Source organism: Staurois parvus, unplaced genomic scaffold (assembly GCF_062004578.1).
Source record: "Staurois parvus isolate SC_StPar_1 unplaced genomic scaffold, SC_StPar_1.0 ptg000010l, whole genome shotgun sequence".
NCBI classification, from domain to species: domain Eukaryota; kingdom Metazoa; phylum Chordata; class Amphibia; order Anura; family Ranidae; genus Staurois; species Staurois parvus.
In genome coordinates this window covers 837,394-855,176 of record NW_028317806.1, presented here as the reverse complement: position 1 = coordinate 855,176, position 17,783 = coordinate 837,394, and the positions used below count along the sequence as shown (strand labels likewise).

The 17,783-nt window shown below is 41.9% G+C and overlaps 1 protein-coding gene across 6 annotated transcripts in view; it reads right to left on the bottom strand.

Moving 5' to 3' along the window:
- The window catches only part of LOC149474190 (potassium voltage-gated channel subfamily A member 1), a 344,256-nt gene extending 330,181 nt beyond the window's left edge, over positions 1-14,075 (bottom strand). Inside the window, exons 1-3 of one of the 6 annotated variants that reach the window (XR_016311667.1) lie at positions 13,474-13,605; positions 12,444-12,582; positions 9,042-11,724 (exon numbers count right to left, since the gene is read on the bottom strand). Coding sequence is in view for 1 of the 6 variants with exons in the window: in XM_089669861.1 (XP_089525987.1) it covers positions 9,836-11,305 (1,470 nt within the window). In the remaining 5 variants the exon portion in view is untranslated. The other 5 variants (XR_016311669.1, XR_016311668.1, XR_016311666.1 and 2 more) reach the window with 5 other exon arrangements.
- Positions 14,076-17,783: the final 3,708 nt, after the last annotated feature.

Sequence of the window (17,783 nt, the reverse complement as noted above, 5' to 3'; positions counted from 1 at the left end):
TAAAGGGAATCTGTTATTTTGTCGATTCAGGGCAGGATCACTTAAAAACTTGTTTTCCCCATCCAGTAATACATAATTTGCTCCCTCCTACCCATCAGAGATTACACAGGGTTAATGACCTGCTCCACTACGTGATAACGTTCAGGCCTTGCCACTTTGGTCCAAACATCCTGGAATGAAGGGAAGAGGGTACCATGTCACTCATACCCAAAAGTACTAAGTGTTTCCGAGGGCTGCAATGGGTGAACAGACAGGGGTCAGTGGCTGGGTAGGTGTTCTTTCAAGAGAACCTGTCATGTAATGGGCAAAATTGACAGATTTCCCTCTATAACAGTTTTACAATTTAAAATTGCATGTCTACCTCTTTCCGAGGCTAAGCTGAGCATCATCTACACATCTTACAATGAGGATGATTTTCCAAAGAATAAAGGCAGTTAACATAACAAAGTGAACGTTCCTTGAGCTTAGTAAATGTAAATATTCCAGTGCAAGGACAAAAAAACAGGCTTTTTACTTGCATGTCATTGAATCATCAAAGCAAACACAACTTCAGCTTTATTACTATCTCAGTGAACATTTTATTTAGTGAACAGTATCTAATCCCTTAGTAAAGCAACCCCAGTAGAGAATGTTAATTTCAATCAGCCAACCATATGCAAGCAAACATCCTTTTTAAATTTTAGCCCAACTCCAGCCAAAACATTATATTTAATTTTGGATATAGTGGTGAACATTGGGGGCCTTTTGCCAAGTTTGGTGGTCACCAGAACAAGAAATGATGGTAAATCTTCCAGTAGGGATTTCCCCTCAACTTTTAGAAATATCCTCTCACTTCCTGTCATGTCTCTAAGACAGGAAGTGTAGGGAAATTTTCTATTCAAAAAACAAAAATAAACTGACAGGGGATTTAACCATTTCCTACTCTAAACGAAAAAATAAAACATGAAGCATTTAAAGGCACAGCATAAAAATGACCATGGTATAGATGTTTACCATTTTCACACAATTTATTTTATAGATCTTTTAATTCAGTGGTCTCCGAACTGTGGCCCATGGGCTGGATAACGCCATTTGCTTGCCATTATCTGCCCTTGGGGCACTGTTTCTCTAAAAGATATGAGGGACTATTCCTCACACTGACATCAATGATAGGGTACTCTTCCTCCCATTATCTCTAACAATGGGGCACTATTCCTCCTATGAATACCAATGATTGTATGGTATGATTGTTTACTCCCTCTGCACTAGGGTATTTTCTACTCTTACTGGACAAAGTCTGGTCCTCCTAAATACTGAAGGACAGAAAACCTGCCCTTTGTTTAGAAAGATTGGAGATCCATGATCTAACCTGCATGCATTACCCTCCGGATGGGACACAAGTGTAGGAGCAGCCCACATCAAAAAGTCAAGTTTTATATTTAATTCTCAGGATAAATACATGAAGTCAGATTGCATTTCAACTTTTGCAAAAGTTCAAGATCCTTCATTTTTCATATAGAAGCCCTAGTTTTTTTGACTGTTTAGAAAGATTGGAGATCCATGATCTAACCTGCATGCATTACCCACCAGATGGGACACAAGTGTAGGAGCTGCCCACAGCAAAAAGTCAAGTTTTATATTTAATTCTCAGGATAAATACATGAAGTCAGATTGCATTTCAACCTTTGCATAAGTTCTAGATCCTTAATTTTTCATATAGAAGCCCTAGTTTTTTCGACTGAAGTAGAAAGCAAGTTGAGTTGACACAAAAAGAAACCTTATTGATTATTGGATTACGTTTGATAATATATGCATTTAAAAATTCATTCATTTTAACACAAACAGCACAAAGTAACCAGTAACTCATGCATTCAGTGTTATAGATTTATAAGACTTAAAGCTGGCTATACACGTGGAAACTCTGAGGCAATTTTAACCACTTTTGGGCATGAATCGAACGTAAAATCAAAAGTGGTCGCCTAGAAAAAAACATGAGTTCAATTTTCCCCCTGATTTCAATCAATCAAATAATCGGGCTATAAATTGGCAACTTTGTTTGAAAGTAATGATCAAAATCAGAAAGCTATGGAAATTTTGTCAAAAGGGATGATTTTTCTGCTGGCAATTATGATCCCAACTCTTTGCAGTCAAATGAAACCACTAATTTCCACATTTGATTGTTCTGGATTCTGATTCCAGCTCAATAAAAAGTAGTTGAAATTCCTGTAAAGTTGCCATATATATGACCTGTTTCAGACCACTGCAGTACATACAACCTATAGAACAAATTCAGAAGTAAACCAACTGTAAAAAATATTATGTTTATTTATTATTTCTTTAAATAACAAGCAATTTGTCAAGTGCACGTTCAGGTCTACAAAGACATTTGAGCGCATTTGAAAAAGGTACGACATTTCATCAGACGTTTAACTTTTAGATCTGCATGCCTAGGCTATGTGACTTTATCCCTGTACTTCAAACAAAGGGTTAATCAGATGGGCAGAATTACAATGAGAAAAGCATCATACACACATTTCAGACTGCATTTAATTCCGTACCTTCAGCCTTTCAAAAATAAAAATAATAAAAAATATATTAAAAATTAAAAAAAAAACATGCAGCCATTTCTGTACCCATGCGGAAGCCCATGATGTGTGGGAACTCCCAAATACTATATATTCCAGGTTGTCTATTGAGCTGTGTTTGTTGTTTAACACCTTATTAGCTTCACAGCTGACAATATCTTATTTTACATGTAATGTATACAGTACAAGCATCTTTGGAAAAATGGCAGACATGCCATTCAAATTCGCTATTTACATTTACCATTATCTATTTTATTTTACACTGAAGCTTAATGCCCTCTTATGATTTGCAATACGATTGAGATTGAGATACATGTGAGATTGGTTTGGGCACCCTTGCTCCTATTACATGTTATTTTAATTTTCTAAGTAAGGAACAAACTGCAGGGAAGAAACTTAAACACTACACATTACAGTGTTGGAAAGGCTACAGATTTTAACAAACAGTTGCTATGGATCTGCTAAATGTAATAAACTGGACAAAAAGTAAAAAATAAAATGTTGGTGTATTTTAGCATGGAGATTTCAGCATTTAAAAAATGCAATTGTTAATGTGCGCACAAACATCAACCTGACATCTAAACTATCCCTAGCATTAAACCCCAAATGCTCAACTTACTACCTTAAAATTAATTGTTAGCATTTAAACTCCCACACCAACACTTGATCCAATCCTGAAATGAACCCCCTTATGTTTTGCTACCTAACATGGTAACTTACATTTATCCTTAAGAATTTGTATAGCCATTCACCCAGTGAAAGTACATGTGCATTCATTCTGTTAGAAGAGAGCTAAAAACAAGCGTAAATAGGCTATATCCTATACTGTTTGAATGTACATAACTGATTTTATAGAGAAAATACCACATTTGGCCCCTAGAATGTGTTAAGTATCACAGTAAATTCCTATGATACTTAGCTTCAGCTAGTGGCCAAATGCTGTATCTTCTGTTTAAAATCAATCACTTATATTTGAACAGCACAGGATATGGCCTACTTACATTTGTTTGTTTGCTTTTTTTTCCTATTCACACAGAACAAATGTGAATAAATGGCTATGTAAATTATTTTTAAATCAATCCTTTAATGTTACCCTAACCTTTAGTTTTCAATAAAATTCATACTTAAACATAACATTTAAAGCAACCATTTCCTTAACAAGAATTAACTATTTAGCTAATATAAAAAAAAAACTTGTACAAAATCAGTGAGCAGAAACTACACTTTAGTTGGTCCTGAAAGACCCAGTTATTTTTCCCATGGGCACCACCAATGTGCAGCTTGCACAGTGTGAAGAAGGTAAAATCAGGGTGTCGAGCATGTCTCTGCTGAACAGCAGGCATATATCAGTGGCCAGAAAAATAGTCTGGAATGGAGATGAGGATTTAGCTACTGAATTTTGACAAAGAAAAATACAATTTGCATATCAGTAACAGGCCTGTTTACTCTGCATGTTTTGGGAAAAGAAAGACTTCTTTTGAAACATTTGATAGAACAGGCAATGTTACTACTTGTATCCATGCTTAAAAATGGAAAGGACCACTTTAGCCAAATGCCTAACCTCCTAAACCCCTAACACCTACCAAATAACTTAAAAAGCCAGATTTATCTTATTGGCACCAAAATTATTGGCGTGGACATCATGTGCTGAAAACAACCTAGGCCAAATTCCCGTAAAATCAGCTGTTCCTATGAAATGTGCCAAACTAACTAGTGTATCCTAAACCCACTATGCATAAATAACACAATCAGTCTTTGTACTGTAGGAATTGTATCCATGTTTACTTTTAGGATATTTCTTGGTAAAAATGTTCCTTATTATTATTATTATTATTATATAAGATTTACATAGGCCAACAGTATGCGGAGCACTTTACATTATAAAGGGAGACAATACAGTTACAATACAATGCAGTACAAGAGGGTTAGGAAGGTCCTGCTCCTGACAGCTTTCAATGTAATAAGAAGGGGCAAGTGGTACAAGGGGTAATAAATGTGTAGGATTAGCTGATAAGAGATTTACAAGTTCAGTTGTTAGGTGAAGGCAGGATAGGCTTCCCTGAAGAGATGGGTTTTCATGGATTGCTTTAAAGTGGACAGAGTAAGAGACAACCAGATAGATTAGGGTAGAGAGTTTCAGAGGATGGGAGAGGCTTTGGAGAAGTCCTGGAGACGAGCATAAGAGGAGGAGGAGACAAGGGAGGTAGAGAGCAGGTGGTCTTGGGAGGAACTGAGAGAATAGTTTGGGTGATATGATGAGACAAGATTAGTGATGTAGCTTGGGGCAGGGCTGTATGTTGTTGTTATTATTTTAAATTTTATTTGTTGGTCAATCAGAAGCTAGTGGAGGGAGTGGCACAGAGGGGCGGTAGACAATGAATAGTTGGTAAGGTGAATGTATCTGGCAGCAGCACTCATGATAGACTAAAAGGGGGATAACCTGTTTAGATGTAGGCCTATGAGGAGGTAAAAGATAACAAGGGAGTGAATAAGTAGCTTGATAGTTTCATTGGTAAAAAAAGGGGTGTGTTTTGGAGATGTTACAGAGGTGAAGTCTACAAGTTTTGGATTCTGACTGGATTTGGGACTGGAAGGACAGGTCACAGTCTACAATTAAATCTAATACCCTAGCATGAGGGGAGGGACTTATAGTTGTATTATTGATCTTGATGGAAAAGTCAGGGGAGAAGCACGGGCGATGGGGGATATTATGAGCTCAGTTTTAGAAAGATTGAGTTTGAGGAAGTGGTTTGACATCCACATGGATATGTCAGGTAATAAGTTAGTAATTATAGAGGGGACTGAAGAGGTGTTCATTGCTAATCTGATAACTACAGATTTTCATTAGTAAGTAATTCTGTAAAGGACGTTACTACAATTCTTTTTCATCATTTTCTGAAGTAGTATGGGTTTTTTTTCCCTTAGCTTTGAAGAAGAGGCATGTTAAGAAACATAAGGAACATGTTGGCATTTTCATTGATTTTTGAGCAAATAAAAGAATTAAAATCTAAATCTCCTTGTTTTTTGCTCATTTACATTTGACGTGCCAATAATTGAAGTAGTTCATGGCTAATTTTGGGGTATATCCAATCTAAAATTAACTTGTTACTACATCTAAGATTTCTAATGAATCAGTAGGACCCATGTTAGCATTTTGTTAGATGTTAATAATGTAGCTCTTGTGTGTCACTAATAAAAAATATGTTTTCTCATGTGACCTGAAGCCTAGACTGCCTTTGTCACATGACCTCTGGCTTCCAGGAGAGTGGATTTTGTGAGTTTTTAATGTTATTAGATATTGTCGGGAGTCTACTATTTTCAGTCAGCCAGATCTTCTCTAGAAGACCTGCTCTAAGATAAGAAACCACCAAGTACATTGTTAAGGTGGAAGCATAGCTGAGCATATAATGAACATGTATGTCTGCCTTCATGTACATTTATTTTTTACAAACTGTACATGGAAATTAGGTTTCTAATCTGTAAATGCACACTGACCTGAATTTTGAGATGAACTCTTTCAAATGCATACCTATAAAATATTTAAAGGACTATGATTTAACAATAAGATTGTTCCCTGTAAACCTTGTGTTTCCATTGGGAAATCAAAAAACATGCCTTGACCAGGGGTACCCAAATGTTTTCTCACAACTGTATTCATTTAGGTTTACAATGCTAAAGATGGAAAAGCCTGAATGAACCCTCAAATACAATTTTGTCTATACATGTCTGCAAAGCATATGTTATTTTTATTTTATTGAAACCTCAAGGAACATAACTGTAACAGCAATTTTCCTAATTTCACATCTGTTTTCAGGAATTATGGACCAAGACATATGTTACCTTCTTCACCTAAGTGTTGAAGGATTTTCATCCTTCAGACATAACACTGATAAGAACAGGTGCCTAGTGGTACCTAACCTGCACAAACACTTTATGATTTTTAAACCTTAAGTTTAAACACCATTTATATTTTTATTATCTTATGCTAAAGTAAACGATGCGTCCCGTAAAGTTCCTAAACTACTTACAGGACTGAAATTGGGTACCAAAAAAGTCCCAAAACTCGTGGTGCTCAGTCATGCAAATCTAGACACCTGTTCTGAGAGTCAACCCCTGACCCATTCCTTCCTGCCTCCTATTGGTCCCTCAATGTGATGTGCGGCCTCACTGGCCAACAGCGAGGTGCAGGAATCAGGAAGGAACAAGCCAAGAAGTGACCTCCAGAGCTGAAGTTGTTGAGGTTCCTTGGGAGGTACCTGCCTCCAGCCTGAAAGTAGTTTACAAAATTCAATAGAAGAGGTTTAGTGTAATTCTGCAGCCCGATTTCAGAAATGGTTTAGTATACTGATCCTTTGCCAAAAATCACTTTTTCTTTTACATCCCTTGATAAAGCTGATGGATGAAATGTTCACTCTACACATGATTTTTTGGGAAAACAGTGAAATCACAGGAGAGGTGTAAGCCTTTAAAAACGTAGCTGCATTTGCCCACTTTCCTGGCAAATCTGACCCTGAATAGCAGGGCAGGAAGATGTGAAACTTTGTAAACAGTCGCTATGAACCATAGCACATACAGACTTTTAATCTATCAACTGTACCCAATGGAAAATGTTCAGGCTATGCCCATTGGCGTTTGAGAATTGTAGTCATGTTGTAGACACCCTTGAACAATTTTTTTTGGGCCCAAAAAACATTTGGATTACATCAGGAGACACACAAGTCACCCAACAAAACAAATTAGGAGTTTATTATTCTTTACAAAGTATTCTATCTCTCTGCCATTTCCTTCAGTAGCAAATTTATAACAGTGGGATATCCCTTGTAATGCACCACTTAACAAGCATTTCTTGTCATTTTTTAAACCCTTGGCATTGTGCGTCTAAAATAGTAAATAACATTCTGCAGCATTGCATTGCATATGTATTGGTGGGTATTCTGGCAAAGAACAGCAAGGAAAACATGATTGGACAATGACCAAAAGAGCAAATGAAATTTGAAAAAAAAAAAAGTTGCAGCTTTCTAAGTGCATACATTTTTCTTGTAGGCTGAAAGATCAATTTTCTTCATACAGCACATAAGCAATATAAAAGGCTTTTTAGTTGCTTAACAAATAAAAAGCATTAATAATACAAATGATCTTTCAAGATAATATACAACCAAGCATACTGGCCCTGCTCTGTACATCAGAGTTTTTTTTTTTCACGGGACACAAGGGGAGATCACGCCCCTAGGGATTCATATGAAGTTATCAAGACTTTTTTACACAGTACAGTTCCTGTACATCTTAGCTTTAGTCACGGAGGCACTTTCAGCAAAGTCGGTGAAGGAAGGATAAAGGCACTAGCAACTATGTAGATGAGGCTTGGGCAACCTCCAGTTTTCAAGATATTGAGGAGAGACAACTCCTAGCATCCTATACCATGAAGAACACCAGCTCTCAACAACAAGAGGGGCTTTCTGGGAGTCATTCCTTCTGTTGCTATGCATGCTCAGAGCGGTCTTTCCTTATCAGCTAGAGAGCCACAGGTAACCCATTCCTGATCTCGATCGTTCTCCTCTCTAGAACATAGCATATTCTAGAGCTTTAGAAAAAAAGTCTATGGATGTCAAATGATGAGAGGCTAAGAACATGGTCTGCAGTTTTTAATGCATACTGTAAATGGTAAAATTACATTCTGAGACTGCAGCAAAATGCATGCATCTGCACCAGTTCAGTAAATCTACTCAATTCTTTTTTTTTTTTTTTCTTTTAAGTCTTAGGTATTACTACATACTGTCCTTTCCGACTTTTATCAAAATCCCACTGTCTCCCTTGTATTTTTGAATTTTTGTTTTTAATAATTATGCCTGGAAAAAGTTAACATATTTCCCTGAGTCATACTTCAGGAAAATCAATAGGCCCTTATATTCCAACTGGCTCCTAATCCATTAAGAACTTTTTTCTTTTTGCTTTTTTTTTGCTTTTTTTTCTTTTTTTTTTTAATACTGATAACATGCATAAATTTACTTCGAATTACACCTTAGTCAAATAGGCCATAATGCTGAATACTTGAACATGCGTGGTCTTCTAAGAAAAGATTATTGTCCCCATTTGACTTGCTATGCGTTTACATACAGTACTGCAAATTACTAATTTAAAGTTTCTTTTTTTTATTTTTTTGTTTTCCAGAAATTAGGAGTGCACTTTTGGTGAATGCAAATGATAACAACTGAAATAAAATAAAATAATAAATAACAATTTAAAAATGCTTTAAGTTCACCCTTTGTTTTGCCAGAGAGGGGCACAGCATCTTGCACTGCAAGCTGTCGCAAACCCCTTTGGAAGACAAAGTGATCCAATTAGGAAATTTAAAAATAATAATTACCAAAGGAAAAATAAAACTTAACCCCCATATTTTTGAGGTAACATTTCAAGCATGCGAGATTATCAAATAAATACAACTGGTATCAAATTGAAAAACATGCTTATGATTAATACCATTGTGCTGTCTTGCAACGAGGATGATGAGGGAGGAGAGGCGTAAAGAGAAGAGGGGTAGTTGCATCCAAGTTTTGTGAACCAAAGAGAAATTTAAAAAAAAAGGTCGAACTCATCTGCATTTAAGAAAGAAAACTCTAGCAGCAATTGCAGATGTCTGTCCATTTTTTTCCATTTAAATGTTTTTTTTTTTAAATATATGTCCCTCTCCCTTTAGGATGGAGCAAAGTCATGGATTGATTCCTAAGGTGCTTTATGGATCAGGTCATCGTTTAAGTGCATAATATTTCACTGGACAGTAATACACTTCTTCAGGTCAAAAAAGAGCAAGTAATTGCATACTTCATACTCCTTGGTTAAGGAGAACTTCCTTGGATGCTCAAAGCAACTGTCTTTCAAGAAAGCTACTGATAAAAATCCATGCATATCTTTTAATCAATGGTTTTGTTCTGAAATTTTAAGATTGACAAGCAAAGGGAAGAAAGTATTTGTAAGTTGCTGTCCTGTAGTACTTTGTTTATACCCCTTTATCTAAGACCACTGGTTGGGAGACACTTCCCAAAGACCAGTGGGAACAAAAACCAAAAAGAAAAAAAAATCCCCATTTAAAAATAAATGATAATTATCTTTCACAGATCCTGAAAGCTTCTGGGTTTTTTTTTGATCGCTGAGCACAAATTCGCAATGCAACAATGCATTAACGATGGTAAAGCATTCAAAAGACTAGTTTTAAAGCATCTACAGAAAGTGGCAGAGCCAATGAGATCCTGCAGCTTTGGGAAGGGGGCGTGGCTCTACACATCTGTCAGTAGCTTGCTTTTGTTAACACAGTTCTGATTGGCTACGGTGCAGTTGCCAGTTCTCAGATTCGACTCTCTAAAATTATCTATGCTATTATTCAGATCTTCTTCAATCTCCATGTACTCAGATTTGCTCATAGTGGAAGAGCTGCGGCGACTCAAGTCACTGTCAGAGGCTAAATTGGGATTGCTAACATGGAGTAACTGAGCCTGTTCTTCCCCTTCAGTTTCTCGGTGGTAAAAGTAGTTGAAGTTGGACACGATGACAGGTACGGGCAGGGCAATTGTCAGGACACCAGCAATGGCACACAAGGAGCCCACGATTTTGCCTCCAATTGTCACAGGGTACATGTCACCATAGCCCACAGTGGTCATGGATACCACCGCCCACCAGAAAGCATCAGGGATACTGCTAAAATGAGACTCATCCTCTTCTGCTTCCGCAAAGTACACTGCACTGGAGAACAAGATGACCCCAATGAACAGAAAAAAGATTAGCAACCCTAGTTCTCTCATACTAGCTTTCAAGGTCTGTCCCAAAATTTGGAGGCCCTTAGAATGTCTGGAGAGTTTGAAGATTCTAAATACTCTTACCAGTCTGATGACCCTCAGGATGGCCAAAGAGGTTGCCTGCTCCCCTTTTTGGGGACCTTCTTGCTCGGCCATTTCAGTCCCCAAGGTAATAAAGTATGGGATGATGGCCACTATGTCAATAAAGTTCATGATGTTCTTAAAGAATTCTGCTTTGCTGGGACAAGCAAAGAACCTTACCACCAACTCAAAGGAAAACCAGATGATGCAGAGGGTTTCCACCACAAAGAAGGGATCTGTGAAGATGTTGGATTTGAAAAAGACTGTACTGTTGTCCACTTTGCGGCTGAAGATCCGCTCATCCTTTAATTCTGGCAAGGTCTCCAAGCAGAAGATAACAATGGAGATAAGGATTACCATGACAGAAACTATGGCAATGATCCTTGCTGGGCCTGAGCTCTCCGGGTATTCAAACAGAAGCCACACTTGACGTTGGAACTCTTTTTCCGGCAAGGGGCGCTCCTCCTCTTTAATAAAGCCCTCATCCTCCCGAAATTTTTCCATGGCTTCTTCCCCTAGTTCATAGAACTTGATCTCTTCAGAAAACATGTCCAGGGGTACATTGACCGGCCTACGAAGCCTACCCCCAGACTGATAGTAGTACAGTATGGCATCGAAACTAGGGCGATTACGATCAAAAAAGTACTCATTCCTCAAAGGGTCGAAATAGCGCATCCTTTTTTTGGGGTTTCCAAGCAATGTGTTGGGGAACTGGGCAAGGGTTTTTAACTGTGTCTCAAAGCGCAACCCAGCCACGTTGATGACCACCCTCTCACAGCACTCATGGTCATCGTGGTCAGGGTGGTAGCTATCTTGAGGGTGGCCTGGAAGGGCTGACGTATCGTCCATGTTTTCTCCCGCTATCACGGTCATTTTGCTGCAGGGGAGGAGGGGTGGGGGAGGGGATACCACGGGGGGTAACCACTTTGCTGCTGCAACACCCTCCTTCTACCCCGTCCAGGGTCTTCAAGGCAAAACACAGTAAGGGGACCAAGGGTTGCCAACTCCGATGCCCCCTTCACATCTACTACAACCCAAATCTCCCCTCAGGCCAGCCCAAATCTTGCAAAAAAAAAAAAAAATCTCACTCCTCTCTGCTCTATTCCAGCAAGTCAGTTCTCCTCTCCGAATATTTCATTGCTGGGCTTGCTGTCACCCTTCTCCAGAAATGCTTGCAGGATGCTAAAGGCTTTGCCAACTCAGCAGATTTTCCTCCTCTTCCTCTCCCCTCCTCTTTTTTTGCTTTCACAGTTAGGTAAACCGGATCATAACAGCAGTGCAGTAGAAGAAAGCTGCAGGGGGGGGAAAAAAGAAAAGAACCACTAAAAGAAGGAGTAAAAAATAAGGAATCGACTACCCCCATTGTGCAAAAACACATACCCAGACATGCAGACTTTCTGGAGTGGTTCGGAGCAAGGCAAGGCAAAACAATTCACATTCCGACACAAAGCACCAAGTTCAGGGAACTACACAAACAAATCACTCTACTGCAGTGAATAGGATGCAGTGTGGAGGGGAGCAAAGGGAGGAGAAGGGGGGGATTAAGGCAAGTGCTGGTGTCTTACCTTGTTTGTGAGTAGCTGCAGCAGCATGGTAGGTACTGTGATAGCAGCATGGGAATGCGTCAAGCCTTGCAGCATTTGGGAAAAAAATTAAAAAAATAAAAGGCGCATGCAGATCAGCCTTCTGTGCCCCTTAAACAAACAGATCGGTTTACAGCAGCCCAGCAGCCAGCGCACGTCCTGCTGAAATATTCATACTGCATGCTATAGAAGGCTGCATTGAAAGCAAGTCAAAGAAGGCTTCACAGGCAACTCTTCTGTTAAATAAAATAGGTAGATACAAAAAAAAAATGACATCAAATAATGTGTGCTTTAAAATCCTCACTTATTCCAAAAGAGGCATAGGGAGCCGGGAGAATCCAGGGAACTGCAGACCAGCTGCATCACCAGCAGCAATGAGTGTGGCTTATTGCTAAGTCTGAATACATTAAGAGGGACAGCAAACTAACCATTTATTGACGTTGCAGTATCAGCAGAAACCTGAGAGCGATTTGGTGCAGGAGAGGAGAGGGCAGCAACATCCTCCCTGGCCATCACAAGTCCAGCCACTCCAAATACTACATCCTAAAGGCTTTCTGTGTTTTTTTACTGCCAAGGAAGGAGAAAAAACAAACACAAGGCATTTTTTCTATGGGAATTCACATAGAGACGCAATGCAGGCGGCATGCAATACAGGCAGACCCCCCATCTATGTGAATTAAAGGAAAAGGGGGGATGAAGGGGGGGGGGGTGTCAGATCATCTACTAGGCATGATAATGTGTACATGAAGGAGCATGTGGGAGGGGAAAACGAGCCCATTTCACGTGTAGGAGATGGAGCAGCCAGTCCAGAGGCAGCTGTCTGTGCCCAGGTGCCCACTTGCAGCTTTACTTGTCCAGAGAACACCCCATCTCCTATCCAGAGAACACCCCATCTCCTGTCCAGAGAACACCCCATCTCCAGTCCAAAGCACCCCATCTCCAGTCCAAAGCACCCCATCTCCTATCCAGAGAACACCCCATCTCCTGTCCAGAGAACACCCCATCTCCTATCCAGAGAACACCCCATCTCCTATCCAGAGAACACCCCATCTCCTGTCCAGAGAACACCCCATCTCCTATCCAGAGAACACCCCATCTCCAGTCCAAAGCAACCCATCTCCTATCCAGAGAACACCCCATCTCTAGTCCAGAACACCCCATATCCTATACAGAGAACACCCCATCTTGAGTCAGAATACCCTATCTCCTATCCAGAGAACACCCCATCTCCAGTTCAGAGTACCCCATCTCCTATCCAGAGAACACCCCATCTACAGTCCAGAGCACTCCCATCTCCTGACCAGAGCACCCCCATCTCCCGTCCAGTGCACCCCCATCTCCTGACCAGTGCACCCCCATCTCCTGTCCAGTGCACCCCCATGTCGTCCCCAGATCTGCACTGATCTAGCCCATCAGACATGCCAGGCTGTCCATTGGCATTGCCCAGCTCATCCATACCCACAAGCAGCAGGGGAGCCCAGGTGCCAGGCTGCGGAGATCCATGCAAGCCCTGCCTAACACCTCCTGGCCGAGATTCGCCCGCGGCTCCCTTCTCCTTCGCACCTGGCTGCCAATTCCGTGCCATCTGCAGAGGCAGCCCACGCCAGGCGATCAGTCACCCCCCATCCCCCTCCTCCCCTTCCTTCCTCCGCTGGCTGTCAGCCTTACCCGGGCTCAGTCCTCCCACTTTGCGGCTGATTTAGGTTAGTAGATCAGGAGGAGACCACGTACCGAGCTCCATGATCAGCACTAGAAAAGGGGGGGGGGGAGCTGGAGGTCGGCGTGTCTTGGAGATTCCCGGTGTGACAAGGGGCTGCTGTCAGCTGCAGGGGGGTTGGGGCGGGGGGATTCCTCCGGTTGTGCTGTGCGGCGATGGTGGAGATGTGTGCCGCCTCCTCTGCAGCCGCCGCTCAGCTCTCCGCGGACTCCCGGCTCTGCCGACTATGTGATGATGTGACGAGGAGGGAGAGGAGCGCTGGGAGCAGACAATTCATAGATCTGCTCATCAGGACCCCCCCATCACTGATCCTCACTGCATGGGGGCCACGGCTGAGGGGGACACAACTTTGGCCAGTCCAGTAGAGTTCCAGCTGCAGGACCACCCTACATCACCCATCTCCTAATGCAGGGATGCTCAACCCTTCAAAGAGCAAAGGCCACTTAAAGTGATAGTAAATCGCATCCAAAAAAATAAATACCACCCCTCCCCCCCACAAATATGCATCACATGCTAGCACATTATGAAGACTTACCTTGAATGACGCCCTCCAGCAGAGCGCTGTCATGGCTCCCTGGGGCTTCCATGTTCTACCTGCCTTCCTTTCGGGTTCGCAAGCTCTGGCCGGGCAACTGGGTGATCCGCGATGACGTCACTCCTGCACAGGGGTCCCGGGCCCACGGCACAGAGTTCTGCAGGAACGGTACGGGTATGCATGCAAGGGAGAATGTCACCAGCACACCGAGGATCACCAATATGGGTCCAAAAGTTTGAATAAACGACGATCACATAGTTACAGCAAGGCAACATTTCGGAGTCTCACAGGACCCCTTCATCAGGTATGTGATGATCGTCACATGCCTGATGAAGGGGTCCTGTGAGACTCTGAAACGTTGCCTTGCTATAACTATGTGATCGTTTATTAAAACTTTTGGACCCATTTTGGTGATCCTCGGTGTGCTGGTGACATTCTCCCTTACTGATTCTGTTCGGTTCCAGCCAATGGTCGCTGCAGCACCCACTTATACACACAACCATTTTTAACACAGGAACGTGTGTGTTTGGATTGTACACTTGCATTCAGGTATACATGCAGAGCGCATGTGCCGGCTGTCAGAAAGGCTAATATCCCCTAAACGGTGCACATGTTGGAGATACTCATTTTACCTACAGGCAAGCTTTATTATAAAATAATTAAAGAACAGTTTACTACCTCTTTAAGTGATTTGGTAAATGGTTGCATGTCACGGTGGAATAAAATGGTTCAGAATTTCACATTTTGTCTCTTGAATTACATAATTAAATTTTTCCTCCTGTATCCGCTGAATGCTGAAGGGAGGAAGAGGAGGAGAAGCTGGCTTTCAGCGGTTGCAGGAGGAAAATGGAGAGGATAGGTTCATGTATATGTCACCCCTGCTGCCCCTCCTGTCCAAATATAAAACAGAATGTGCCAGGGAGGCCGCACAGGTTCACCTTTGCGACCCCTGATGCTACACCAATGGTTGGGGGGATGTGAGGGTGTCCTGAGCCCCCTATAAAACTTTTCACATACGCTGTGGTTTACCCGCAAAGTGGGTGCAGTGCACCTGCGGCTTTCCCGTAGGTTAGCTGCGTTTTGCCATAGACTTCTTATATCTTGCAGGTGTGGTGCATTTTGTGAAAGAGTACCAAACTCACAGAATATAATAGAAGTGCGCTTCCCAGGTTTGAGGTCGAGGGCCACATCAGAGGGCTCCAAGGGCCCCATGTGGCCTGCTGGCCACAGGTTGAGCACCCCTGTCCTAATGCATATGTGCCAATGTACAAGAACCGTAAGGAGCCAGCTGCAAGTCCACTCTACCTCACAAATTCCCTACTGTGCATGTGCCAATCCATATATCAGGGCTGTAGAATAACAGCTACAAGACCACTCAACATGGCCAATCCCCTACTATAGGTGTGCCAATCCATATATCAGGGCTGCAGAGTACCAGCTGCAGGGCCACCTTACTTCACTGATCCCTAACTGCACTTGTTGCAATCATAAATCACCAGATGCACATATGCCAATATATACAGTATCTACAAGGGTTATAGATTATTGGCTGCAGATTCACCTTACATCATGGATCCCCAACTGTACATGTGCTAATCCATATATCAGGGCTGTACAGTGCCAAGTGCAGGGCCACCCTACATCACTGATCGCCTACTGCACTTATGCCAATTTATTTACCAGGGCTTTAGATTATCTGCTGCAAGACCACCCAACATGATTCATTCACCAACAACAGTTCATATACCAGTGCTCTAGAGTGCCAGCTACTGGGCCACCCTACACCACCCATCACCAACTACACATAAGCAAATCCATATACCAGGGTTATGGATTAAAAGGTAGCAAGGCCACCCTACTTCACCGATCCCCAACTGCACTTTTTCCAGTCACAGATCACCAATTGCATATACTGTATGCCAATCTATATACCGGGGTTGTAGAGTTCCATCTACAGGGTCACCCTACTTCACCAATCAGTAACTGCACATGTGCCTATCCATATACCAGGGATGTAGAGTACCAGCTGTAAGTCCAAATCCCCTACTGTACGTGTACCAAATTATTTGCCAGGGCTGTGCAGTACCAGCTACTGGGCCACCATACATCATCCATCACCAACTACATATACAATGCCATCCCAATTACCAGGGTTATGGATTAAAAAGCTTCGAGGCCACCCTACTTCACTGATCCTCAACTGTATTTGTGCCAATCACAGATCACCAACTGTACATATGCCAATATATATACCAGGGTTATAGATTACCAGCTGCAGGACACCCTACATCACTGATCCCCAACTGCATGTGTGCCAATCCATTTACCAGGGCTGTAGAGTACAAGTGCAGGGCCACCCTACATCACTGATCGCCTACTGCACATATGCCAATTTATTTACCAGGGCTTTAGATTACCTGCTGCAAGACCACCCAACGTGATTCATTCACCAACAATTCATATAACGGCTGTAGAGTGCCAGCTACCTTCACCACCCATCAACAATTACACATATGCAACTCCATTTACCAGAGTTATGGATTAAAAGGTAGCAGGACCACCCTACACCTCTGATCCCCAACTGCACATGTGCCAATCCATTTACAAGGGCTGTAGAGTACCAAGTGCAGGACCACCCTACATCACTGATCACCTACTGCACAATGGCAATTTTCTTTACCAGGGCTGTGGAGCTCCAGCTGCAGCCCCCCCACCTTCACTGATCCTCAACTGCAAATGTGCCAATATATATACTAGAGCCATAGAGTACCAGCTACTGGGCCACAGTATATCACCCAATAGCAACCGCATACATGCCAATCCTTTTACCAGTGTTATGGATTAGAAGGCTGCAGGGCTGCACTATTACACCAATCCCCAACTGCAAATGTGCCAATTTATTTATCAGGAGTTCCAACTACAAGACCACCTTTCATCACTAGTCCTGTACTGCAAATGTGCCAATCCATTTATCAGGAGTTACAACCACAAGGCCACCTTTCATCACTAGCCCTGTACTGCAAATGTGCCAATCCATATATCAGGAGTTCCAACCACAAGGCCACCTTTCATCACTAGTCTTGTACTGCAAATGTGCCAATCCATTTATCAGGAGTTACAACCACAAGACCACCTTTCATCACTAGCCCTGTACTGCAAATGTGCCAATCCATTTATAAAGAGTTCCAACCACAAGACCACCTTTCGTCACATCAGCTGCAGAGTATATAGTTGCAGGTCCACTTCACATCACCAATTTCCTACTGTGAATGTGCCACTCTGTGCCACTCAGCCAGACTAACTATGTAACTCTGTTTACCAGAGCCGTAGAGTACCAGCTGTAGAACCACTCTAACAATCCCAGAATTCACATCTGATAATCCAATTACCAGAGCTATAGAGTACAAGCTGCAGGACCACCCTATATCACACATCTCCAACTGCACATGTGCCAATCCTTTTACCTGGGCTGTTGAGAACCAGCTGTAGGACCACCTTACATCACTAATCCCCCAC